This window comes from Cimex lectularius, unplaced genomic scaffold, assembly GCF_000648675.2.
Source record: "Cimex lectularius strain Harlan isolate CLEC.00 unplaced genomic scaffold, Clec_2.1 scaffold29, whole genome shotgun sequence".
In the NCBI taxonomy this organism is placed as follows: domain Eukaryota; kingdom Metazoa; phylum Arthropoda; class Insecta; order Hemiptera; family Cimicidae; genus Cimex; species Cimex lectularius.
In genome coordinates this window covers 2,358,074-2,382,287 of record NW_019392675.1, presented here as the reverse complement: position 1 = coordinate 2,382,287, position 24,214 = coordinate 2,358,074, and the positions used below count along the sequence as shown (strand labels likewise).

The 24,214-nt window shown below is 34.9% G+C and overlaps 2 protein-coding genes across 4 annotated transcripts; one reads left to right on the top strand and one right to left on the bottom strand.

The window, feature by feature from the left end:
- Positions 1-7,706: 7,706 nt before the first annotated feature.
- On the top strand, positions 7,707-14,411 carry LOC106668880 (maternal protein exuperantia-1). Its single transcript, XM_024225444.1, has 6 exons — positions 7,707-7,752; positions 7,883-8,142; positions 10,145-10,290; positions 10,372-10,555; positions 12,622-12,885; positions 12,960-14,411. Exons 2-6 carry the CDS (start codon positions 7,909-7,911, stop codon positions 13,146-13,148), a joined length of 1,017 nt encoding a protein of 338 aa, XP_024081212.1. The 5' UTR covers positions 7,707-7,752; positions 7,883-7,908; the 3' UTR covers positions 13,149-14,411.
- A 1,292-nt stretch (positions 14,412-15,703) lies between these two features.
- LOC106668879 (FERM domain-containing protein 8) lies at positions 15,704-23,191 on the bottom strand. 3 transcript variants are annotated; one of them, XM_014398031.2, is made up of 11 exons: positions 22,787-23,191; positions 20,904-21,091; positions 20,511-20,684; positions 20,039-20,204; positions 19,813-19,974; positions 19,579-19,755; positions 19,372-19,501; positions 17,615-17,776; positions 17,294-17,408; positions 16,022-16,126; positions 15,704-15,871 (listed from the first exon to the last, which is right to left on the bottom strand). In XM_014398031.2, exons 1-11 carry the CDS (start codon positions 22,915-22,917, stop codon positions 15,828-15,830), a joined length of 1,554 nt encoding a protein of 517 aa, XP_014253517.2. In that variant the 5' UTR covers positions 22,918-23,191; the 3' UTR covers positions 15,704-15,827. The 3 variants fall into 3 exon arrangements, with proteins under 3 accessions (XP_014253517.2, XP_024081210.1, XP_024081211.1); XM_024225442.1 differs by having other exon boundaries at positions 17,615-17,773; XM_024225443.1 differs by lacking the exon at positions 17,615-17,776.
- Between the last annotated feature and the right edge of the window lie 1,023 nt (positions 23,192-24,214).

Genomic DNA, 24,214 nt, shown 5'->3' with positions numbered 1-24,214 from the left:
GCTGATCAATCACCAAAGAAAATATACCTATGTATGCATTTGACATTAATTTACAAAAAAAAAAAAAAACTTGAAAATATTTAACGACATAGGAAGATATCCCATTTGTCAGGGTTGTCTGCCAAAAATGAAAGTAAATAATTTAAAACTACTTTCTGACAATTTGGGGTAGAAAAATGAATAACTATAAAATAAACGATGTTATAGTTAATGCCTGTAAACAAACACTAGATTTTATCATTGCCAATTAAATTCCTGAATCAGTTCCTATTGCCATGCTTGTCGAGCATCTTGAGCCAGAACCCCACAATTACTAATATTGTTAAGAAAAGAACTGTGTGCTTGAAAAGGGCTGCAGGCCAAGTTATTGCAACTGAAACTCAGCTTGACTAGTAGAGCATTTGACCATAAAATGGACAACTTCCTCCTTTGCTCCAGAGTTGCACATAGAACAAGTCTCATTTAGAGTAAAGTAATTTCTGTCATACAGAAGAACTTAACGTCCAACTACCTATTGGGTGAGATAGATGAGGTGTAAGAAACACTTTACAATACATTTTTCATAAAATTTTCATTCATAAAAAAACCATGGGTGCTGGGATTAATTAACAAACCCAGACTGCTAGTGTGGCATATATGAGTCGAATGACATAACCACTCAACCACGGAGGTCCCCCTAAGTCTTATTCATACGTCCTTCTCTTTCCCTTCCTGACATGTAATTTACATACAGTTGCTCACACTTTAATTTTAAAAACCACAGAAGCTCACATTTATGAAAGCCAAACAATTGTTTTCTGGATTGAATAAGTGTAAGGATAAATCCAGAGTTTTATATAGAGCATAATGACTGGAAGGATGACAAAGCTCTACTTAAGAATTTGCTCTGTGGCTGATTTTAAATTTCTTGATAAGTTTCTTCAAGAGCTTTGGCCAGGCTTCCTTGCTTCAGGTTCCAAAATAAAAATGAAATTAATAATAAAATTCGGGGGCGTCGGTGGCCGCAAGGTTTAGTCTTTGACACGGCGCTCATCACTGTAAGGTAAAGGTCCCGGGTTCGAATCCAGCGGCCCTGCATTCGAATTAAAAAAAAAAAAAAAAAAAAATTCCCTAGCCAGGAAGTTCCAGTGGGTAAACACTAGGAGCAGCTACGTCTAAAAACCATATGCGCTGTTATTTTAGTAAATCAGGAATCATCATGTTTTAATACCGTACAGACCCCCTCCCATATGCAATTAAGGGTGTATAAGAAGCAAGGGGTGAGGTTAGTTTCCAAAAATAGCACATAATTTGGGGTTGATAATGGAAGTGAAAATGATTTTAAAACACTTTCAGTCTCATCATTCTGTTGGAACCCCCAAACTTGACAGCCATAATTTAATATGGAATAGCAAGTGCTGTTGAATAGCTTGACTTTTGCAGACCACGAAACTGTTCTTGCACATTTAAACCACTCGATTGTGTATAAAACAGTTTTGCGGTGGTAAATTTTATGACTACACTTATCAATGTTGCTTGGATTAAAGAATTCATTACCATAATCCGGTCAGATGATGCTAAATGACCAATAAAGAAAAGTTAGTACAGTGGACCAGTTTGTACAAAAACCTCTGCGATAGGTGGCCTCCAGATAGGCATCATTCCTTCCATTTAGAGCGCCAGTAGGGATGCCACCTCGTATGAAAATTCTGTTCAAGTATGTCATCAAATCTTTCTTCCCAATTGGACAAATTTGGCAGGCTGCTTTATTGTGTATAAACACTTTTTTTTAATTACTGTATATATAAAAAGTTTGGAGATATATAGTTTTGTGAGAATGGATTTATAAGTATGAATGTGTGTATAGTACAAGAGCATCAATGGTGAATTTTAAGTATGTTGGTTGTTTATTGAATATTCTATCACCTTATTTAATTAAATCAAGGATTGGATATGTAACTAAGAAAGTTTGTATTTAAAAATGAGTGAGATAGTGAGTGTGTTTAGGTTAAAAATGCATTGGGGGATGATGGTATTAGGGTGTGTAGGTTGATCAACTGTATAAATTATATAAAGGATGGGATTAAGAATGCTCCCTTGTGGGACACCAACTAGTCTTGGTCTGAACTTGCTGCACTCTGAAGCAGCAGTCGGTTAGATAAGATTTCACAATAATGAAATAAGGAGTGGTTTAGGTGCCATACCCTATGAAAAGCTTGTGCTACATTTTGGAACGCATCCAAGCAATACTCTTTATTCTCTAAAACCAAGGAGATAGTGTTGAAAACCATGAAACCTTGTTGGATTGTGGAATGATGAGAATGGAAATTGAATTGGTGAGAAGGAATTAGTTTGGTGATAACTATCCAGGATGGTTATTAAGCGCTTTAAGGAATCTTTCAAGGATTATGGAATTGAAGAGAAGGTATCGTCCACTTGAAGTTTAATTTGGTACGACCGCATGCGAAAAATATTGCAACACATATTCACAATCAGGTGAGGATGATCCCTCGTCTCCTGCTCAGGTTCTCTGAGGGCCATCAACCGGTCATGCTTTTGACCCGCCCACTGACGCTGCCATCTTTCTTTTATCATGTTTTTCACTGCGTGCTTAGCGTCAGAGTGCCTGATCGCAATGGTCCGATCGGGAGGGTAGGCTTTCACTGCCTTGACTGCACATTTGTTACCTTCCAGGCCGACATGTCCAAGAACCCAGACAACAACCACTGTTTTTCCTAGAGGCTCCCGCTCCAGGTATTTCTCTAACAGCACAATGAGAGGGTTCTCAGAGAACCTGCCTCGTATAGCCCAGACAGCGCTCGGAGAGTCGGTACATACGAGGAAGGCTGAGCCCTCCTCGGTCTGCACCGCCTCGAGAGCGTGCCAAATCGCATACAGCTCTGCCTTGTAAATGCTGCAATGAGGGGGCAACAGCCAGAAGGTAGCCACTCCCTCGCTATACACAGCACACGCCACACCATTGCCAGTCTTGGACCCATCTGTAAAAATCAGACGAAAACCTGTGTATCTATTTCTAACATCAAGGAACTTAGCCTTGTAGAGGTATGGCAGAGTACACATTTTGGGCAAGTTCACCAGATCGTCGCGGACGAGTACGGCTGGAAAGGTGAAGGGGGTGTCGGCCAGGGGCCCAGGCGAAGCATTGTCCCCAGCGCCAGTCCGACCCTCCCTAAGGACTCACCGAAGTGAATCCCTTGGGTCCCGCACGAACAAAGCCTGTCATAGTTATAAGGTGGAACACCAAAGGCCGTTTTAAAAAAATGATTTATTTGCTTTAAAACATACAGGGAAGATTACAGGACAGAAAAGGTGAGAGATTCCTCAGAAGGATGTCATCGTCCAAAGAACGGGGAGAAATACGCGCTGTTTAAGATAAGCGCCGGGTTTATATGAAGTCATAATGCAGAGTCAGCTGGAGCAGTTCCTTCAACTCTTAATTACTCCATCCCCAAGATTGAAGCTGTCCTCAGCTTGCATAGAGATTTTTGGCAATGCTTCAGAGGCTGGTACTGTAGGATGAATGGCCATTTCCTCTAGTGAAGATTTAAAAAAAAAAAAGCTTCTTATTGAAGTTATGGAGCAACCAAACGCCCTTCAGACCAACGAGTCAGCAAAGGCTGGTGGGTCCAGACGGCCGCCCATCATCTTGATCAGCATTTCTTTAAACTAATATAAAAACCCTAATCCCCAAATATCCTTGCCTTACACTTACGTTAGCCTTCTGCCCGTCACTCTGTCGGTTTAAAATTAAACATTGTACAGTTTTGACAATAAAGTTTCTTCGTTTTTTTGAAAAGTCTAATAATAATATTACCATTGTTGACGTTAATATTGTTGTATAATTGTCAGTATTTTCTTCCAATTCCTCTAAGTTGCATAGACTTTGGATATAAAGTTATGTTTACATGTTTAGCATTAATAATAGTTTTGCTTATATTATATATAAGAAATTTATTAACCATTGGAATAAACTTAATACAAGGTTTGACATGATTTATGACTAAATTTTTACAAGTGGATATTTCTTTATCATCTACTAATTCACTAATACATTTATTTTCAATTTTAATAACATTTTTGCAATAATGTTTTTCATTTATCAAAGTGCAGTTGCCTGTGGGTAATCCGTTATATCTCAAGACTAAGGAGGGATACTTCTGTATAATAATTGTTTCATTGTTTTTATAGACTGGATAGGATAAAAGAAAAAAATGTTTCATAAACAGGAGATTGTAGGGGTGATTGAATAAAATAGGAGATGTACTCACTGTGCATAAAACAATGTACAGTACTTAGCTGCCATAATGTTGCTATTTCGTTTGAAATTAAAGATATTTTGGTGGTGCTGATGATGTTAGCTAATTCTTTATAAGATAAAATGCTGGAATGAATAACACTGAGTTTACAATATTCTAGACTTGTCATTAGGTCGACAACTTTGTTGAAAAGCAGCATAACCAAGTTTTTGAGATAAAAACGAAACTTGCTGGTTATGTCCTAAAGTGTTTGACTCATTGGTAAGATAACTGAAGTGGTTGCTGACTTTTAAATTATTAAACCGGATGAGTTGGACATTTTTATTAAAACTGTTTATTAAGTGCTGGGTTTAGATATTTTCCTTAGTCTTTAATACGATTGGGATGAACTTCGTTTTTGAGCAGATGGTTGCTAGTTTGTTCCTAGTTTTTTATTCTTATCATACTTTACTTTGAAATATTTGGGTTTGTGTTTTTTCTGAAAAGTTGTTTTCAGATAGGGTTGGTCAGGGATTTCTATCTCTTTTTCGCGTGTAGCGTTTAATCTTTCTGTGCGTTTCTGTTTTTTCGATTCTATTTGGTTTTTATTAATTTATGTAATAATTTTAGTTTTGCTAAGTACTCGTGAGTTCTTTCTTTTGTGATTAAATTTTCAGTTAATTCACTTATGAAAGGGTTTCTTGTTATACCAAAAGTAATTTCCATAAGGGTTAATTTTATACTGGAATTTAAGGTGTTATTGAATGCTATTTCTGCCAATTTCATTATTTCATTAGTGTTATAATTTTTATTTTCTAATTGGATAGCATTAAGAATTTCGATTAATGTGGAATGCGCTCTTTCTAGTAACCTTGAGAGTCTGGGTGACAGGGTATAATATAATACGGTTCTATTTTGTATAATTTTAGGAAATCTCTTAGTCCGGTATTATCAAATTATCTTCCATTATCCATCTGTATTATTTGTGGAGTTGGAAATAAAGAAAAATAATCATTCAGGTGTGATTGAATTTCAATCTGGTTCAAACTATTGAGAGGGCATGTGATTAGTTTTTTCGAAAAACAATCTATTATTGTTAGGAATTTCTTTTGATTATAACAGAATGTATCTATTTGTAATCTTTCGAATGGTTTTTCTGGGGTCGGTGTCATTTTATATTCTATTTGAACAGGTTTCCTTTCGTATTTTATTTTTAAACAAATTGGACATTTGTTAATGTAATCGGTTATGTCTCTTAACATCGATGGCCAATAATATTTTCTTCGAATGTGATTATAGCTTTCACTTATTCCATGATGATTTGTTTTACCGATATGGTAATTTGAGATTATTTCTTTTTGTTCTTCTCTATTGGTTATGTCTAGGTTTAGCTTTTTATATCTTTTAATTTTTATAGAATTAAAATGGGCAACAATTAGGTTTTTAAATATCTCGAAAATTCGATCATAGTCGTCACAAAGTGGACCTTCTCTAGAACACAAAACTCCTGGGTTTTAGGTATTGGACACAGAAATTATTTATTTGCTCGGTATCAGTTGAATGTTGGAAATGAAACGTCAGTCTGGTTTTACCAAATATCTTTGTTGATTTAGGATGCTTGTTACCTCTTTCAAAAATTATTTGATTATGTTCAACGTTAAGAATTTTATCGTCATCAACAATTGTTATTTGCTGGTTTGAACTTTCCTGTGAACGAATGGTTATAAAACTCGCGCTATCGTTATTATTATTATTATTAATATCATCATCATCATCATTGCATTGTCTGAGGAATTCATCAATAACTTCTTGAGGGTCTATGTCATCTTCTAGTGTATTTAAGGGTTGGCAATTGATTCGAAAAAGTGCATCAGCTACTTGATTAATTTTGCCTTGAACATGTTTAATTTCAAAATCAAACTCTTCTAATAATAATTTCCATTGAATTAATTTTGAATTGGGTTCTTTAATATTATGAAGCTATTGTAATGGTTTGTGATCTGTTTATATCAAAAATTTTGTACCTTAAAGATAGGGGCGGAAATGTTTACAAGTCATTATAGTTGGATTTTAGATTTATATAAGCTCAAATCTGCACTGTATATACATATGTGCAGACATGTTGAACCTATCACTTCTCACAGTCCACCACCATTTCCAGTTTTTGTAATTTACAATAAATTATCGGCAGGTGTCAAGAATCACCCGCTTCGGGTGTTAGAAATCCAGAGTCAGAAATCCGACCAGCCACTGAGGTTAGGCTCTGGTTCCTGTCAATACCTCAGTGAATTCAGCATCCAGCGCATGCATTTTCTAGATCCAGACCCATTCACACTTTCACTCATTCTTACATACATTCTTTCATATTTACATGCCATTCCCGCAAGATGGAGTTCTTGATATTCTTCCATCACCTGTTAAATAACTAACCTAATTGAGGGTCAATGGGGTACTCAATATTCCAACATTGACCCTCTCACACCACATACATTCACTTGCCACTTGCCAGGGGCACAAAAGTTTCAGTATTATATTGTTTTCCGTGACGGTTACATGTCGACAGTCCTCTTGATACGTGAGTGCTTTTCTGCTTAAAATGTATTCCAAATAGTTTGTAGCCCTAATATTATCACCTAAATAATAAACTTTGCTTGCACTTTCAGTTATTTTTAAATGGGGTTCGATTATTTTGTGTTTTTCTGAAAATATCACTGTGGTGGCCGCCTGCAGTTACCACAGTGGGTAAGTGCCACTACCGGTTATGGAATGGTTTTGCCCTCCACTCTGCAGCCAATCAGAGTAGAGCCCTTTCGTGTATAAGCAAGGGTACTGCCCCACTGACTTCAGACTCGTCTCCACAATGAGTTCTCACTTCACACTTCGAGATTTGTCTCTCTGATGAGATCTCACTGCACGCCTTGAGTCTCGAGACTCGTCTACCTGACAAGCGCTCGCAATCACCAATGAAACACTGATATGGAGCCAAGGAATAGCACTCTTTAATTATGTGGGACATATAGAACAACCTTTTTTTAAATGCTGGGCACAGTAAGGCAGAAGTAAGTGGGTGAGGATGGCCCTTCTTCTAATAGTCAGGTCCTTCGAGGCTAACCTATCAAACAGCCATTATTGTTTTGTATATTTATTTTTATTTGTTTAGTTTTATACATTATTATTATTTTACTACTTGTATAAAACTAAATTTATTTCTAAAATATGTACCTGTAAGGGAGCTTTAGGCATTATTAGTACAATACTTTGAAAATATTTTTTATACACTACGTCACGAAAAAGTGGCGGGGTCAAAGTCAACCGAGGAGCAAAGTTGTCCGGTTTCTATTGACCCTTGTTACTCTGTGATCGGGAGGTACTTGTGTTATATCTTGTCTTCCAGACCTCGTTGTCGGACTCGTGTTTGCTTCATTAAAATTGAGAAATTAAAAATCTCTCCTTTCAACATAGAGGGTTTATTTTTCGTTCCAGAAGGAGATTAGCAGTCTGTTAAATAGTCAAAAAAGTGAGTTTTTTTCTTTGACTTAATAATTATATCTTATAAAGCTACCTCATATACGATTTATCTCTCGGGTGGGTGTTTTTATTATTATTTTATTTTGGGGATTAGATGTTCGTTTTTTAACATGTTTTAGATCGTAAAGGAACCAGCCTGGCAGAAATGGATGAGAAAAAGGAATTCAAAAACTGCCTCTTTCTTTCTTTCGACTTGGATTTGACTGGGAACAAATTGTACGAAGAGATGACGAACATCGGCGTTTATGGGAACAACGCGTCCTTTAAACAGTACGTTATGCCGTACAGGGATGTCAACGTGTACGCGCTCAGGAAATCGCTTCTCAAGACGTCAAACCTCTACGATTTTAGGGTTCTGAGGAACGTTTCCACCGGAAAGGTAAGCCTTCCCGGTTACTATTCAAATATTATTCGCCAATTATCCATAAATGCCGATGTAATCGGACTGACTGATTACAACCCATAAAATATATTAAAAAAATACGATTTATTGTTGTTTTTATCATTTAACATAGTATGCTAATATTTAGGCTTATAATCAAGGAGACAATAGGCCTTTTTTTTTCTCCTTCCTCACACAAAATAACACTAAATACGTTTTTGGGAACTAATTTTTCAACTATGAATCATCATTCAGATTTTATCATATTATGCAATAAACTCATAAAAACAGACGTTTTCATCAAAATAAGGACTTAATTATTAACTTACAAAAAGTAAATAAATTTACTACCTATAGAATCATTGCATTCAAATCTATGGATGGAATCTATGGATAAAGGCTTATGCGTTATTTTCTATGTTAACAGAATTTAGGATAAGACAGTACGCGGGTGACAAAGGCAAGGGAGCCCACAAGCCCTGAGCACAGTGGGCTGGATCGCGATTTTAACAGAAATAGACAAAATAACCAAACCCCATTTAAAAAATACAACTGAAATTTTGAGAAATTTTATTATTTAGGTGACAATATTAATGCTATAAACGATTTTAAAAATATTTTAAGCAGAGAAGCTATCATGTATCAAGAGCACTGTCGATATGTGGCCCTCGGAGGATCCGACTCATAGAATAGGGGTCATCCTCACTTGATTAAGAATAGGCTTGCGAGGTTAACGCATGGAGGATTACAACTTTGTGCCAAAGCCTCCCTGTATGTCTGGCATGTAAAGAAAGGTTGCTCGATGTGTCCCACTTCCCAGTTAAGGGTGCAATTCCTTGGCTCCTTACAGAGGGTGGGTAGGATTGCAACCGAATATGAGAATTATGCTTCAATATCTGCGTCCCCGTTCTGATTTTTGGAGAAAACTGGGCTGTTTTATTGCATACAGTACTGATAGCTTTGTGTACCTAATGTTGAGACTATAGTTTGAAATGGTAGCTAGCGGAATATTGAGTACCCCATTGATCCTGAATTAAGTTAGTTAGATAATAAAAGGGTGATGGAGGAATATTGATCACAGCACAACCCTAACGAAGTGAATGATATGTAAATAGTAAAGAATGAATTTAAGAGTATGAGAGTGAGAATAGATTTAGGAACTGATTATGTTGGGGCTGGCTGAAATGACATAGTTGTTGATAGCCACTGGAGCCCCATCTCGGTGACTGGAGGGAAAAGACCTGAGGTCTGCCCCTAGACTGCTAACACCCATGGTGGGTGATTTTCAAGGCCCAGCTGTAATAAATTATAAATTACAAAAGCTGGAATTGCCAGCAGACTGAGAGAAATGATAGGCAAAAATCTGTACGTGTTTTTTTAAAATTAATTAATTAATTTTTTTAATGAGGGTTCACAACAGCAGAGGTCATATAAACCCTCAGGGTGCCGATGTTTTTGAAAAAAAGCCCATTTGTAAGTATGTCGGTTTCGAATGAAGGATTCGAACCCGGGACCTTTACCTTACAGTGATGAGTGCCGTGTCAATGCCTAAACCGTTGTGGCCACCGACGCCCCCTTGTTTGTTTGTTGTTTATTCAATTTGGGTGTGTGGTTGAAAAAGTTGTTTCTTTCTGCTTTCTACAATAATTTTGCCTTTATTTTATATAATCATATGAAATGGGTAATTACAATATCCAAATACATACACAGAAAAGCAAAATTGTCTTTCCACAGAAAAAATCACTTATAGTTAATTGACAGACTGTAGCCACTGACACTTTGCTCTTTCTGCAGTGGCCATAGGAATTTCATACAAGATTTTATAGTGGGTGAAGTGGAGGAGAGTTTAAAAAGTATAAACCAGATATGCAGTTCGTGATGCTCATGCTACATCTTCTGCAAAAACGTGTTAAAAAAATTTCATAAATAAATAAATCATTCATTCATAAAAATATATTACTATTATTCACATTTAATACATATTAAATTGTTATTGTAGATTGTACGAACTAAGACAGAGATTTTTGCATTGAATGATTTTCTGTCTTTCCTGGAAGCCCAGAACACAAAAAATAATGGTATTTGTCTGATGTGTTTTGAAGCATCAAAACTAGTTCCTTTCATATTAATTGAAGCACTTCGCAGGTTAGTAAACACATTTTTTCAAAAAGTTGAAAGTCTTTTTTCTGAAAACACACTTACCTCTACTTATTTTATTTATTTCAGATACAAACTGTTTGATCGTTTCAAAAAAACAGTACGAGCATTTGTTGACTGTTTTGGTTTTGTTAAAGACAAATGTTATACGACCATTCCAAAATTTACTCTACAAACACTTGTTAAAATTTTGTTGAATCGTGATAATGAGAAGTTACATGATGCTCATGAAAGAACTAGGCTTGTGTATGAGGTAAGTTTAAATGAAAATTATTTATTTTGCTTTTTATACGTTCACTTGTTATCAAAGAAAAAAAAATCAAAAGTTGTTAGAAATATTGTAAGTTAGTATATTTGTTACTGTCTTAGGAAAGCAACTACGATGGTTACTAACCATTCCTACAGTTTAGTGTAGCCAGTATTGTTGATCACGTCGTCGCCTTGTTTGTTGGACATATAATTTAGTTTCTAATCATTTAATGTGACTATTCTCTCTAGTAACAAGAATGAAAACACATTACACAATAATTGAATATGTATGCCTTTTCAAAAGATCTTGCTCACAGTTTGTCATTTTCAACTAATTAGAGTAGGAGTGTTTCAAAGTGAATGCATTGAAATTTGATGCATAACACAAAATAAATCAGGCAGCGGGATCTTGTAACCGCCGAGGTTATAGGCAGGGAAATGTGTTTTAGCATTTGAAAATTAGTCCCGAAAACGTTAAAAATCATTAACTTACATGATAACACGTTGACTGCGTCCTATGCATGGCCATTTTGATTGCCCACAGCAGAACCCAATTTGTCATGTAAAATCGCTCTTTGGTACTTAAGCATAGTGTAAATGATTTTTTTTATTAAGTTTATCTTAGTGATATAAATTTTATGACACAACACTTGCACCTCCTACAGCGAATAAACAAAGTAGGCAACCAGCAGAACCTTTGTTAAATTTGGGTGTGTAGTAGTGGAAAAAAAAACTTTCTATAACAATTTTTACTTTATTTTATGTAATCATACAAAATTGGTAAATAATTAATTAAAATAACAAAACATACACATGTCATGGTCTGTTCTTGATTCAACTCTGAATCCTTTTTATTAGAAACAGAGCCCCAGAAGTCTTTATCGAACCTGAATACAACCGATCAGGTGCCTTTTTATAATAAAATTTAATACAAGTTTGAAAACAATTTGTTAATTACACAAGAAAATAACAATTTAAATCAACTAATTTCCTTTTAAACTTTAAACAAACAATTAAAACTTATCAAATTTAAATAAACAGTAATTTCATGCAAACCGTTTGCCAGATCGTTCGGAACAAGGGTGGATGGGTACTCATTGTTTACAGTCAATTGCTGTGTACTGCAGCATTCTATTTTAGGGACACCAACACTTTTTAAATTCTTTTCAGGATCGCACACTTCTTTTGTCTATCATCTATACGGAATGGACTTGTTCACTTCTAGACTCGACTGTCTCTCCCCTCATTCTCCCGATCCTCCCTTATTTTTTTTACTCTAGGCCTAATCATGAAATCTAAATTACAACATTGTCAATTTGAAATAAATTGAAATGTGACACACAGAAAAACAAATTTTGTGGTTTTCACAGAAAAATAAAAAATAACTTCATAAAAAAATTAAATTAACTGACTAGTTAGTGACACGTTTGCCTTCACTGAGGCACCCCTAAGCATTTCAAACAGAATTGGGTAGCAGATGAAGTGGAGGAAGAGTTTAAAGAATGTAAACGGGAGGACGCAGACCATGTGTCCACCATACTCTGAAGCACATGTCGCGCCTTATGCAGTCCAACGTGTTAATGCATTCAGAACTCACTCACAGCTTTGAAGCCCCATTACAGAATTATAAGGCATTGACTCTACTTTTTTAAAATACTTTTATATAATACAATTAATTAAGTTATAGTTGAGATAAAAAAGTCAAAGGCACGAGCGGGATTCAAACCCACGATCTTCGGCTAAATACGCCGCTGCTCTACTACTTGAGCTATCGTGACCTCGATCCACTCAGACACTAACTTCCCATCTCAACCCCACCTTTTGAATTTGCCCTCCTTTTTGCCATCGAGGTCACGATAGCTCAAGTGGTAGAGCAGCGGCGTATTTAGCCGAAGATCGTGGGTTCGAATCCCGCCTTGTGCCTTTGACTTTTTTATCTTAACTAAAAACTTTAATTAATTGTAATATATTAATTGGTCAAGCAGACCACGAAATTAGTGAATTTACTGTTTTTATAATGGTCAAGTTGTTATTAAAAATAATTGTTATTCTTTTTGGTTATTGCTATAGATTGTTTCACATTTGAGTGAAGGTGAAAGTCAGAATAAGTCACAAGATTTAGCTTTGGGAGTACTTCCATTTGTCACTTCCGTTGATAATGTCGTATTGGAGTTAGATAAACTAAAGGATTTCCTTCAGAAACAAAAATCTGTGACACCAATTTTCATTAATCAGATTAAAGTACCAAATCTCCGATTGAAAGCTCTCCGATTAAGGAAGCTTTTAACATCCACTGACATAACGTATGATTCCCTTCAGGAAGCGCATCAAGCGGTATTTATCTAATTTTACTTATTAATTCAACAAAATATCACATTGGTATAATGAATATTTAATTTTTTTTTTAGAAAGCGGATCTAAAAGAGTTGGTCAAGCCAAAACTGGATGAAGGAGTTCCTGATAAAGATGTCACTGCATTGGTATCAATTATAACAGCTCATTTTCAGAAATCCCTGAATCTAAAACTTAAAGTTGAGAATACTTTTAAAAATAAAAACACCAAACAGCCACAAGGTAATTCACAACAACTTGTTTAACGAGCTCAACCTCAAAATCAGTAAATTGTTTCAACATAAGCATATCAAACATAATGAAAGAAAAATAAAACAAGTGCCATTAGTTGTTAACATGTGATATAGTGTGATGGTAAAATACTATTTTAACTTTTTAAGTTTTTTATTCAAACTAAAATTTTACTAAATATGTTTCTGTTTTAATACTTATACAATACTCCTGTTAAATGTCGAGAAAAAATTCAACTTCATTTAAAAAAACTTGACAATCTTTGAAACATTTAAAACCACATAGATTCGTAATAAATAACTTGATGGTTATTTATGACCATTGAATATTTTTGTATTAATTGTATACAAGTAAAATATAATCTGAATAATAATTTTGTCGTTTTGTCACTTTTTCACAAATTTGAATTTTTATTGTTTTTGAATTACATAAATGTCAGTGAGTGACAAAGTGTGATCAATTGGTAGAGTTAGTTTGTTATTTTACCAAAGAACTTAACCAGTCACTTAATTCTTTACTTAATTTTTTTAAGTATGTTTTTGTACCGTACATTTTGTTATTTGATCTTTATGAAAGCCACAGTTTAATAAACATTTAACCACCACAGTAGGTTCTTTTTTTTTCAAGAAAAAAGCAATCCACTCTGTTTAATGAGGAGTTTGTTTTGTCTTTTTAAATTTACAGTAATTGTTTAAACCATATTTAGTTTTTTGCCTACAGTATGTTATATTATGTTCTTATTTCAAGGAAAAATATCAACGATCATTACAGCTGTAGTTAATACACTTTATGGAAGTAATTGACATGTAATTGTTATTTGTTCATTAAGTGAATATTATCAAAATGTTTTATTTTTGTAAAATGTAATTCATATTTGATATTTCACAATATACCTTTACAGCTAGTTGGTAAATTAGTCTTAATAGTTATATTTTTTTCTGTATTCAGAAATTTATGAGTATTGTGTTTTTCTTATTTTATTAAGTTCCCATTGAGTTACATATTTTTGTACAAGTGGATTTTTGTTTGGTACTATTTCCATTTTTTCCCCATTGTAATATTGCTCTCAGCAGTGTGTTGAAATCAAGATAAGTTTCTTTCTTTGTATTATACTGAATAATGAGGTTTGATGATATTAAATAAACATTTCATGTTTATATACTTTTTTTGTTTGTTAAATGGGCAATATTACTTACTAATGTAATCCAAATTTTACTTTAGTACATGTTACCAAAATTAGTTCACAATTTTTAAAAATATACTTTTATACTTACTGACTCTCGTTATTTCATTTCTTCTCCATACTTGATTTATACTTACATTAATATCATTGATAAATGGCACATCAAAAACATTTGAGTCTATGCACTATATTTAACCCATTGCACATGCATGTCATGATATCATGACGGAACGTTTTAGAAATTTGCCTGCATTCTTTTGTCAATTTCTCAGCACATTGCTCCGAAACCATGTAGGTTTATTTTATTTATTTTCAGCCAGCTAAAGCCATTGCCAGCTCCTCACATTTTATCTATCTCATATTTGTTTTATTATCCCTATTTTTAATGTTTAACCCTGTCCACATGTGATTAAAATACACCAAATCAATTAGAATACATATTTATGTTATTTAAAAGATAATCAGCTATCCTAAATTTAGTGAATATAAATTCCAAAGAGTTCTGACATACTTCTGAGACCCCACCCTACAACCCCACTAAAATTATGTACAGCATAAACCTGCAGTTGGAAGCCCAGCTAAGCAATTTTCGCCTTGGCGCCCTCCCTTCATTCATGCCAATAAATACATTCACTCACAGTAAAGATAATACATTCATTATCCTAAGTTAACCTAATTTTTACAAGAGGTATGTGGGTACTCTACATTCCACACAGACTGTGTCCACACATTTAACTACTCATGCAAATAAATACGATTGGGGAGTCACCAGTTTTTGATATTACACCAGTGACTACTGCCCTATCACAATGCAATATATATTATATAAACCTAAATAACCTAGATACTTTGGTGTGTTTGAGAGTAATTGATATTCCATCACAAGCACCGAATTAACGTTCATGGTAATAAATACATTCACTCAAAATAAGAATATTATTTCAACCTATATATGAAAGGATCCCTATATGCGACCATATCTGCTTCAAGTATCAAATCAGTTTTTTATAACGACTACTATGCCTTAATGCCCAGTAAGGTAAAAAATATTGGTCCTCAAGATGGAAATTTTTCTTTGTGCGCTGATTTTGTTTTGTATTTTATTAGTTTTCTCTTGAGTCCTGCAGGGTGCTTGAACGATGAACTTTGATTATGATGAACGGTGATGAGCTTTGGATCATTTTGGTCCACCTGGTCTGGCATTTTGCCATCTTCAGCATTTGGCCAGGGATACCAGCACGGTTTCGGTTCTGATTTCCTTTGTTTATTATTAATTTGACGTTTTGATAAAACAAAGTTTCAAAAGTAGAATATTTTATTATTTTGTGTGAAAAATTACAATTTTTATTACTTTTAGTATTATATACATATTCTAAAATATGAAAAACAAAATGATTAATATTTTGCTTATGTACATCGTCAGTGATAATGTTATATTAGTTTGAATGTTAAAGCTTAAAGTAATAGTAGATCAGAACAATATTTTATCATTATGAAGAAGTAAAAAAAACTAATAACTGAAAGACCAAGATCCCATCTGTCCTATACAGCGACCTATAATGAACAAATTAAGTGAATTAGCAATAGCAATGGAAATTTGGAAAGATTTTATTTTGTATAAATTATAACTTTTCTAATTTGTCATTTCATCTGTGAGGAATGGTTTCAGCTATAAAATTTGAAATAAGACAAAAACGTGATTACCTTCTTCATCAAATGTAGCCAATGTTAATTTCCTTAATTTGTTTGTAAGAAAGCTGTGAGTGGTATCTTTACAGGTTGCTGCTACGCCCAAAGGTAAATTTGAATCTAGAATGAAATTTAAACAAATACATTTACCTAATTAAAATCTAATTTTTATTATGACTTTTATTTTGTTAATTTTAGTCTATGGATAACTTGTTAACCAAATCATGTACAGCAGGCCAGGTTACAAACTTGAATAGGTTTTTTCGAGTAGAACTAAGTAGGCATTCTGCTCATTTGTTCTTATTCTACTCAACTACATCAATTTATCATCAGTATATCAGAGTAGACCGTGCCAGATGAAATCAAATACCTGGGAGTGTATTAATGTGTTGAGAGAAGTCTACCGTATGTATGCTAAAAATTAATGGACCTGATGATCCCTTGAGGAACACCAGGGAGGATAAAATAGACCAGAAAGGTTGAGGTTCCATAGGTAACAGAAAAAGTCATCAGATACATAGAATTTTAGTATGAAATAGTATGTACTAGAAAAAAAGGATTTGAATTTCAGCAGTTGAACCTGGTGCGAGGCACGATTAAACACCTGGAAGTGTGTTGAAGTGTTGAGGAAAGTATGTTGTACATATTCTGAAAAGTAACAGACCTAGGATCGAGGTTAGGTAGGTAGACGTAGTATGTACTAGAAAGTAGGGATTTTAGTTTCAGCAGTAGACCCTGGTACCAGATGTGGTTGAAGATTGTGCAAAATTGAAAATGAGGACAGACAAAACAATATAATTGTAATAAAAAATAATGTGAATAATTCACTAATTTCGTGGTCCGCTTGACCAATTAAACATTACATTAATTAAGGTTTTTAGTTGAGATGAAAAAAAGTTAATGGCACGAGAGGGATTCGAACCCACGACCTTCGGCTTGATACGCCGCTGCTCTACCACCTGAGCTATCGTGACCTCGATCCACTCGGACATCAACTCCCCATCTCAACCCCACCTTATGAGTTTTCCCTCCTTGAAAAATGGCAAAAGGACTATTTTTCATCTCAACTAAACCCTTAATTAATTGTAATGTGAATAATAATAATAAAATAAATAAGAACAGTATTTAGAGCTAGAGCCACACATTTTCCACCACTTTTTTGTTTAACAAAAATTGGATAAATTAAATTTATATTAATTTATGACCATGTTAGTATGTTTAGGCATAATACATTTTAATTTCAAATGTGTTATGTTGTTAAGCTGTCAAATTATAGTTAATTCTCACCATTTGTGTCAGTGCTTGATTCATATATTTGGGTATTCCTTTCCGATCCACTGGAAGACAATTTTTGTTTTGTATCCTCAACAAAACCAGTTATCAAGACATCCATCATAACTGCCTGTAAACATTGATCATAGTTTAATACAATGCAATTAAATAGATTTTTGTTTAGTTTATGTTACAAAAGTCAACATGATGACTAATGAACTATCTCTTCTCTTTATAAATGTTTTTACTAAAATAGAATTTAGAAACAATCATTACTATAATTGTAGATTGTGTGTGTTACACTAAGTTACTTATGTTAAAACGTGCTAAGCTTACTTGTTTTGAAAAGATTTGTAAAATTTTTGAAACTCTTGTGCCATTTTCAACTACTCGAAACTGAAGAAATAGACATGGTAAGCAATCCGGATTTTCTTCCTGTGAAGGCTTAGCGAAGTCCCATGAAAATTCTTCATATTTCAATCCAACTAATAGAGTCTGCTAAAAGAAATAAACTAGTAAATTCCACTAATTATATTATACACTACTGGTCAAAAATATCTCAACATTCGTAAATCTTGATATTTTATAGTTTTGACCATTCCACTTTTTATTTATTTATATTTTTTATTTTATATTCAATGAGAGACAATGGAGATTAATCATATTTGTCACAGTTTACTAACAGGAGGATCAACATTTTTCTTGGTTTATTTCAATGTCCCTTTCAGCCAGTTTTTACGTTCTGTTAGCTCTGAGTAGCAAGTTCTCTTTATTTTCTTTACTATGTTGATTCTGTTTGTGTAAATGAGCTGTTTAACCTGCTAGGAATCAGACAGAAACATCCCTCCATGTGAAAATGGAACTCATTGTGTCTAATCGCCTTGGCATTCATTATTCATTAGTTTCAAGAACTATAAAAAGGTACAGGCTAATTAAAAGGGTGATTGAGATATATAAAAAATAAAAAACCTAGCAAGAGAGGAGTAAGAGAAGGCCAATTGGCAAACAAATGGACATCTCTAGTTCAAAAGTAACAAGTACCAAACTAGTTGAAGTCATTCAACGGTAATCCCTTGAAAGGTGATGATTTTTTTTAAAAGGTTTTGAGGATGAGAAAGCTTATTTCAAATTCAGAGCCAAAGTGTTATACATATCTGGCTTATACAGAATGTTGGATGCAGACATATGAGAGCTGTATAAATTAATATTTCTTAAAATTGTTTAGCAAGATTTTATGGCGACCTTTCATAATCTGTTGGAATGAAACACCAAAGAATGTTTGACGAACCATTGTATTTCCTTACTTTGCTTATGATACTCAGCCGATCATAAAACTAACATGATCTTATGTCGGTTTGCTGCGCCAACAAAATTAGTCCTGCAGTTAGAATAAACATGCACTGGTTTCATTCTTCTACTTATGAAGTGTGGAAATGCTGCAAAAAAAGATCCTGAAATGACCACCAAATGCACTGCCTTGGTGCCCAGCATATATAAGTCCATGTGTCCAGCATATATGAGCACATACCTGACCTTTGAATAATATTTTATGTGTCCTGCACACCAATCATAGAATGTAGAGTAATAGAAAAATATCTTATTCACCAATGAAATGAATTTGGCCATTAACAATCCAGGTGGCCTGACTGAAGAAAACTGAAGAACGATATGGTATAAAACAGTGACATGTAGAGGAGGGTCTATCATGTTTTGGGGTGGCATTTTGTAACGTGTTCAGTGGCAAAAATTTCCTATTCTTAGAAACGTTATGTGACAACCTGCATGCAGGTCATCTGTCTGGCTGGTTGGCCAGTTTGGCCTTCATGCAGGTCACCACGGCACTGAATTTGTTAAAAAGGCACATATTGAGTTGACACTAACCCTATAATGCTCAGCCACATAAAACGTGTTTGTGAGTACCTGAATACCAGTAAATACAAAATTCTCAGTTTTAGTTATTCAGATATCGATTAACAGTCACTAATCTCTACACACATTCTGTTTTTTTTTGTTTTTTTTTTTGACAGAGAGTATACAACAAATTTCAATGCATTGCAGATGAGCAAACAAACAAAATTTACAATGATACTTACACACTGAACATTATTTATAACATAAACCCCTTGAGCATTGATACCAACTAAAACTGGAATATCTTGATGTGTTACTAATGATGTCAATCCTCTGACAGGTTGCTCAATTTGCCCTTGAAAAAAAGCTGACCTGCAAAAATAAAAATGTAATCATACCGATAGCTTATTATGGATACTTGTAATTGAAATTAATGAATAGAAATTTACCCATAGTACGGTAAAGTCCAGCAAAACTCTAGGTATTTTTTATGTAGTTTCCGATCAGGCAAACGTCTATAGTGTTCTAAAAGACGAACTTCTGGAGTGTCCTTACTGCTCAGCCTCAGCCACGAATTCCAACTTCCGTTTCTCATATGGGCAGGTAAAAATCGTCCATGTTGTTCCCTAAAATTGCCCGTTTACTTGACTGAAAAAAAGTTACTAGTGAAGCTGAACACATACCTGAAGAACTGCAGGGTGTGAAATTGTGGATTATATGGTCCCAGTTCTATTCTAGCTTGTATACTTCCCAACATAATATATTGGGCCATTTCGCATGGATAACGACCTTCAAGGATGTTGTATTTAGCTTCAGCATACAGCAGTTCTAATATCTTTTCATCTCTATTAAAAAACAAAAGATTGTACAAAGCAAAAGGATAAACAAAAATGTTCGTTTAACTGCTACTTTATTCTCTCCTCTTGATTTAATGGGAAAAAAACATTTCGTTGAAATGACAAAATTGGTTCGTCCCTCCGCTGTCTTGATTCAGAAGCATGAGCATACTTATTAAGCAATGAAGGCCACTTGGTGCGTATACTTAATGGTTTATGGTGTGGTTTAAGTTGAAGCTCTGAAATATAAAACAAACCACCACTATAAATCGCAATTACTACTAAAAAAGAAACCAAAAAGATTAAGAGTGTTATTTATAAATATGCAGAAATAGATCCGTAATATGCAATGGTGAAGGATTTCTGTCTAGATTTTTCTAGAACAGTAAGCATATCTGCTGATTTAATAACTATGCTGTTCTTATTTTAATGCACAGAGTTCTGAACATAGTTGATCATACACATATCAGTTTTGAAAGTCTTACTACATTTTCTAATATGAAAATTTTCTGTTAAAACAATGCTGTTTCAGTAGTAAAACGTACCAAGCAAACCAGATGTCATCCATAGTGTAAATATCGTTGCAGCGACACGAGTTAACCTTAACTGTTCCTCAGAGACGATGGATTGCACCAATTCGTGAACAGTAGCATTGACACCGTCCTCCACATCCATGCGGAGAGCAACATCTGTCATCATGTAAATGCAGACTTTCATACCTAGAAGAATTATGCATTTTAAAGAAATCTGTTTCATGGAATACTTTAGTTGTATTTGACAATTAATACAGTGAACATCCGTGAGAGGTAACATTTACAATATGAGTTATTTCACTTGAAATACTGTCAAGGAAAACTGAAAGGTGTAAAACTGTTTAGGGCAGTTATTTACAGATAACATTAGGCAACAAGTTGACCTTTTTTTAATGAATCACTTACTTTGAGAAGAAGAAATGAAAGTCTGTTCCTTAATATTATTTGCTTTATCCCATTCTTTATTTGAGGTGTCATAGCCTGTGTTTGATTTGTACGGTTTTGTGTGAATTCCGATTTCTTCAATTTGCGAATACTTTCCAAATGAAACACAGTCGTTGTGTTCAGTTTCATTTTCCCTCGGTTTAAAATCACTGAAACCAAGAGAATTCATTTTGTTTAGCTTTGAAACAAGTCGTTTTGTTCATCTATACAATTAAAAAATTAACAAAAAAAAAATATTTACATATTTGAGTTTTCCTATGGTTTGCCAACAGAACTTCACGAGAATGGGGCAAGTGTATATAAAATGAAAGGTATCTTCATCTTCCCCTTTGTTGTACATTGCGCACAAAAACCTCCTACCTTGATGTCAATCATACGGCTTAGAATTTAAGCTTAGCATCTCCGCCTTCAGATTAAATATCCATCTTGCCCTGAATAGATCCATCCTACCAGAACCTTTCAAGCTTGCACACTTTTCGGCCATCATTGTCCATTTATAGACATCTTTGCGACATTTCCACCTTCTCTCTAAGATAGCCTTGGCATCTTCCCTCAGTGATTTGAGGGATACTCTGTGAGAGTATTTGAACAGATGGGGACGGTCAACTTCCTTTGCCAAATCTAATACAACTGTCATAACTTTAAAAAGGAATTATCTTAAAAACGAGAAAGCTATGTATTTATTTTTTTAGTCTGTACACATTATTATGCATACAAATTTTTGCATAACATATGTTTTTTTCTAAACAAAAAAGCTGACACACTGGATAGAGGAGGATCTGCAAGACCATATGTAAGCACTGAACCTATTCTTGGGATAATGAAAACAAATACAGTATCCTCCATCACAGAATGGATTGAAATACAACAAAAGGAGAAGTTGATAAACTCTAATGGCGCTAAACACAGTAAACTTATGCTATCAACCATCACCAATACTGGCAAACTCACTGTTGCAGTTGGATGGGGCCAGACTCAGAGGAGTGATAAGATTATATACCAGTCATTGGCATCTTAGAAAACATCTTCACAACATGAGCATTTTCCATGATGACCCCATTTGTAGATTATCCAATGAGGAGGAAGAAACAGCCACCCATATCTTCTTCGAATGTGAAGCAACCGCTCAATGGAGACATGAACTGGGATTCAAAGAAAGCCCGGGGAATGGAATTACAGCAACGATAGTCATTGACCTAGTACTTCTTAGGAGAAGGATCGAGTTGATTGCACAGACCTAAGGAACTATGAAATACAATAAGCTGGATGGCTACAGTGCTGGAGGAATGAAAACCCCACCTCCTAGTCTCCTTTCATCATCGGATTGTCTGAGTGAACATTAAAGCTAGGATATTAGTACAATAGACTTCAATTTCTTTAATCAAGGATATCAACTACTCAGCAGAAAGAACAGCACAATTTATTTTGAATCATGCTTTTTTCAATAATTACCCCAATAAAGTCAGATTTTTTATGATAAACGTCTAACATTGGAAAAGTTTGAAATAATAGAAGGAATATTATTTTTTCCTTATACGAATAATTATTTCATTTAGCCTGATTGTGTCTTTTATTGAGTTATTGATATTTTTGATGGTTTTACCAAATGGCCAACACGGGAATAGGAAATGAATAATAAAAATAAAACAAACAAATTTAAAAGATATTGTGGACTGAATGAAAACAAATTACAGTAAATTGTTTATACTATGTAAGCACTTTGTTTAATCATCAAAATACACGAGAGCTAAATCCATGCAGGAGCGTGTAATACTAAAAAAAATCTTTATAAAACGGCAAAGGAAATATTATTACAAGACGAGAAATATGTAATATTGTAATACCTATATTGATCGGGGGGTTGAAGGAAACCCCTATGCCGTGAATATTCGACAGGGATGACGGTGACGAAACCATGGCTGGTGTCCGCCGATTGGTGTTCCCCGCTGTCCGACCCGGTGCCAGTGAGAGACATAATGGCCACTTTTAAAAAAGATTCAATGACGGATCATATCCTCTGGGAGAGGGTTGCGGGGTTGGTTGGGGTTGACGAGGGGGGTGGTTCACATTCGGGGAGGCCTTGGAAACGGGGTGGATCGGGGCGGGTCCGGTCGCATTTTCACGGGACGAACGGTCTGAGGTAGGAGGAGGCCCTGGTTCCTGGGGGAGATCGTTCCCTTATTTCTCGACGAACGAATCACTCAGAAGAAAATGAATGTCCCGAGGTTACAAATGGTCTTTCCACGGCCTTCGGGGTGAAATCAATTGAGGGGATTTCATTTTACACGGACAAATAACCCCTTTTCTTTCATTCCTCGTAGCCGTATACGCCTAATACGACTTGGATTTTAATTTTACAATTTGGATTGAACTTAAGCCAACGGATTAAGATGTAATATGACATGTATCACCAAGTATCACCTAGGGGATGTTTAGGGCGCTTTTTTTACAAACAGTCCCAAACGCAAAATAATCGTTTTTTATCTGATGTATTGCACATTTTAGAAATAATGGAACACTTCATACATAGTATATTCATATATAATTTCTATTTAATGTTAAGGCTAGACCTCGGACTGCCACAACATCCGAGGTGGGTGTTACTGGACGCCTGCTGGTAATTTACTGTCAATTACAAAAGCTGGAATCGCCGGTGGACTGTGATAAGTGATAAGCTCAACTCTGAGCATGTGCAGATTTGAGGTTATATATGGTATTGGGGTGAGTAGGTAGATCAGCAGTATAGATGGTATAAAGGATAGGACCAAGGATACTCCCTTGTGAGACACCGGCTTGTTTTGGCCTGATTTCAGAGAACTCGTTACCGCACCTCACTCTGAAGCAGCGGTCTGTTAGGTAGGATTTCAGGATAAGGAGTGGGTAGGAAGCGTTTGAGTTTATAAAGTATGCCCGGGTGCCACACCCTGTCAAAAACTTGTGCTACATCTAGGAACGCACCCAGGCAATACTCTTTGTTCTCAAGAGCAGAGGAAATGGTGTCCACAACTCTAAAACCTTGTTGGGTCGTAGAATGGTGTGGGCGGAAGCCAAATTGGTGAAAGGGAATAATATTATAAGTATCTAGGATAGGGATTAGTCGTTTTAAGAGGAGCCTTTCAAGGATTTTGGACATTGTAGGAAGAAGGCTGATGGGTCTGTAGGAGGATATCTGGTCGGGAGGTTTATGAGCTTTAGGAATGAGGATAACGACGGAAAATTTCCATAAGAGGGGATAATAAGTAGTTCGTAGGATGGCGTTATATATGGTGGTT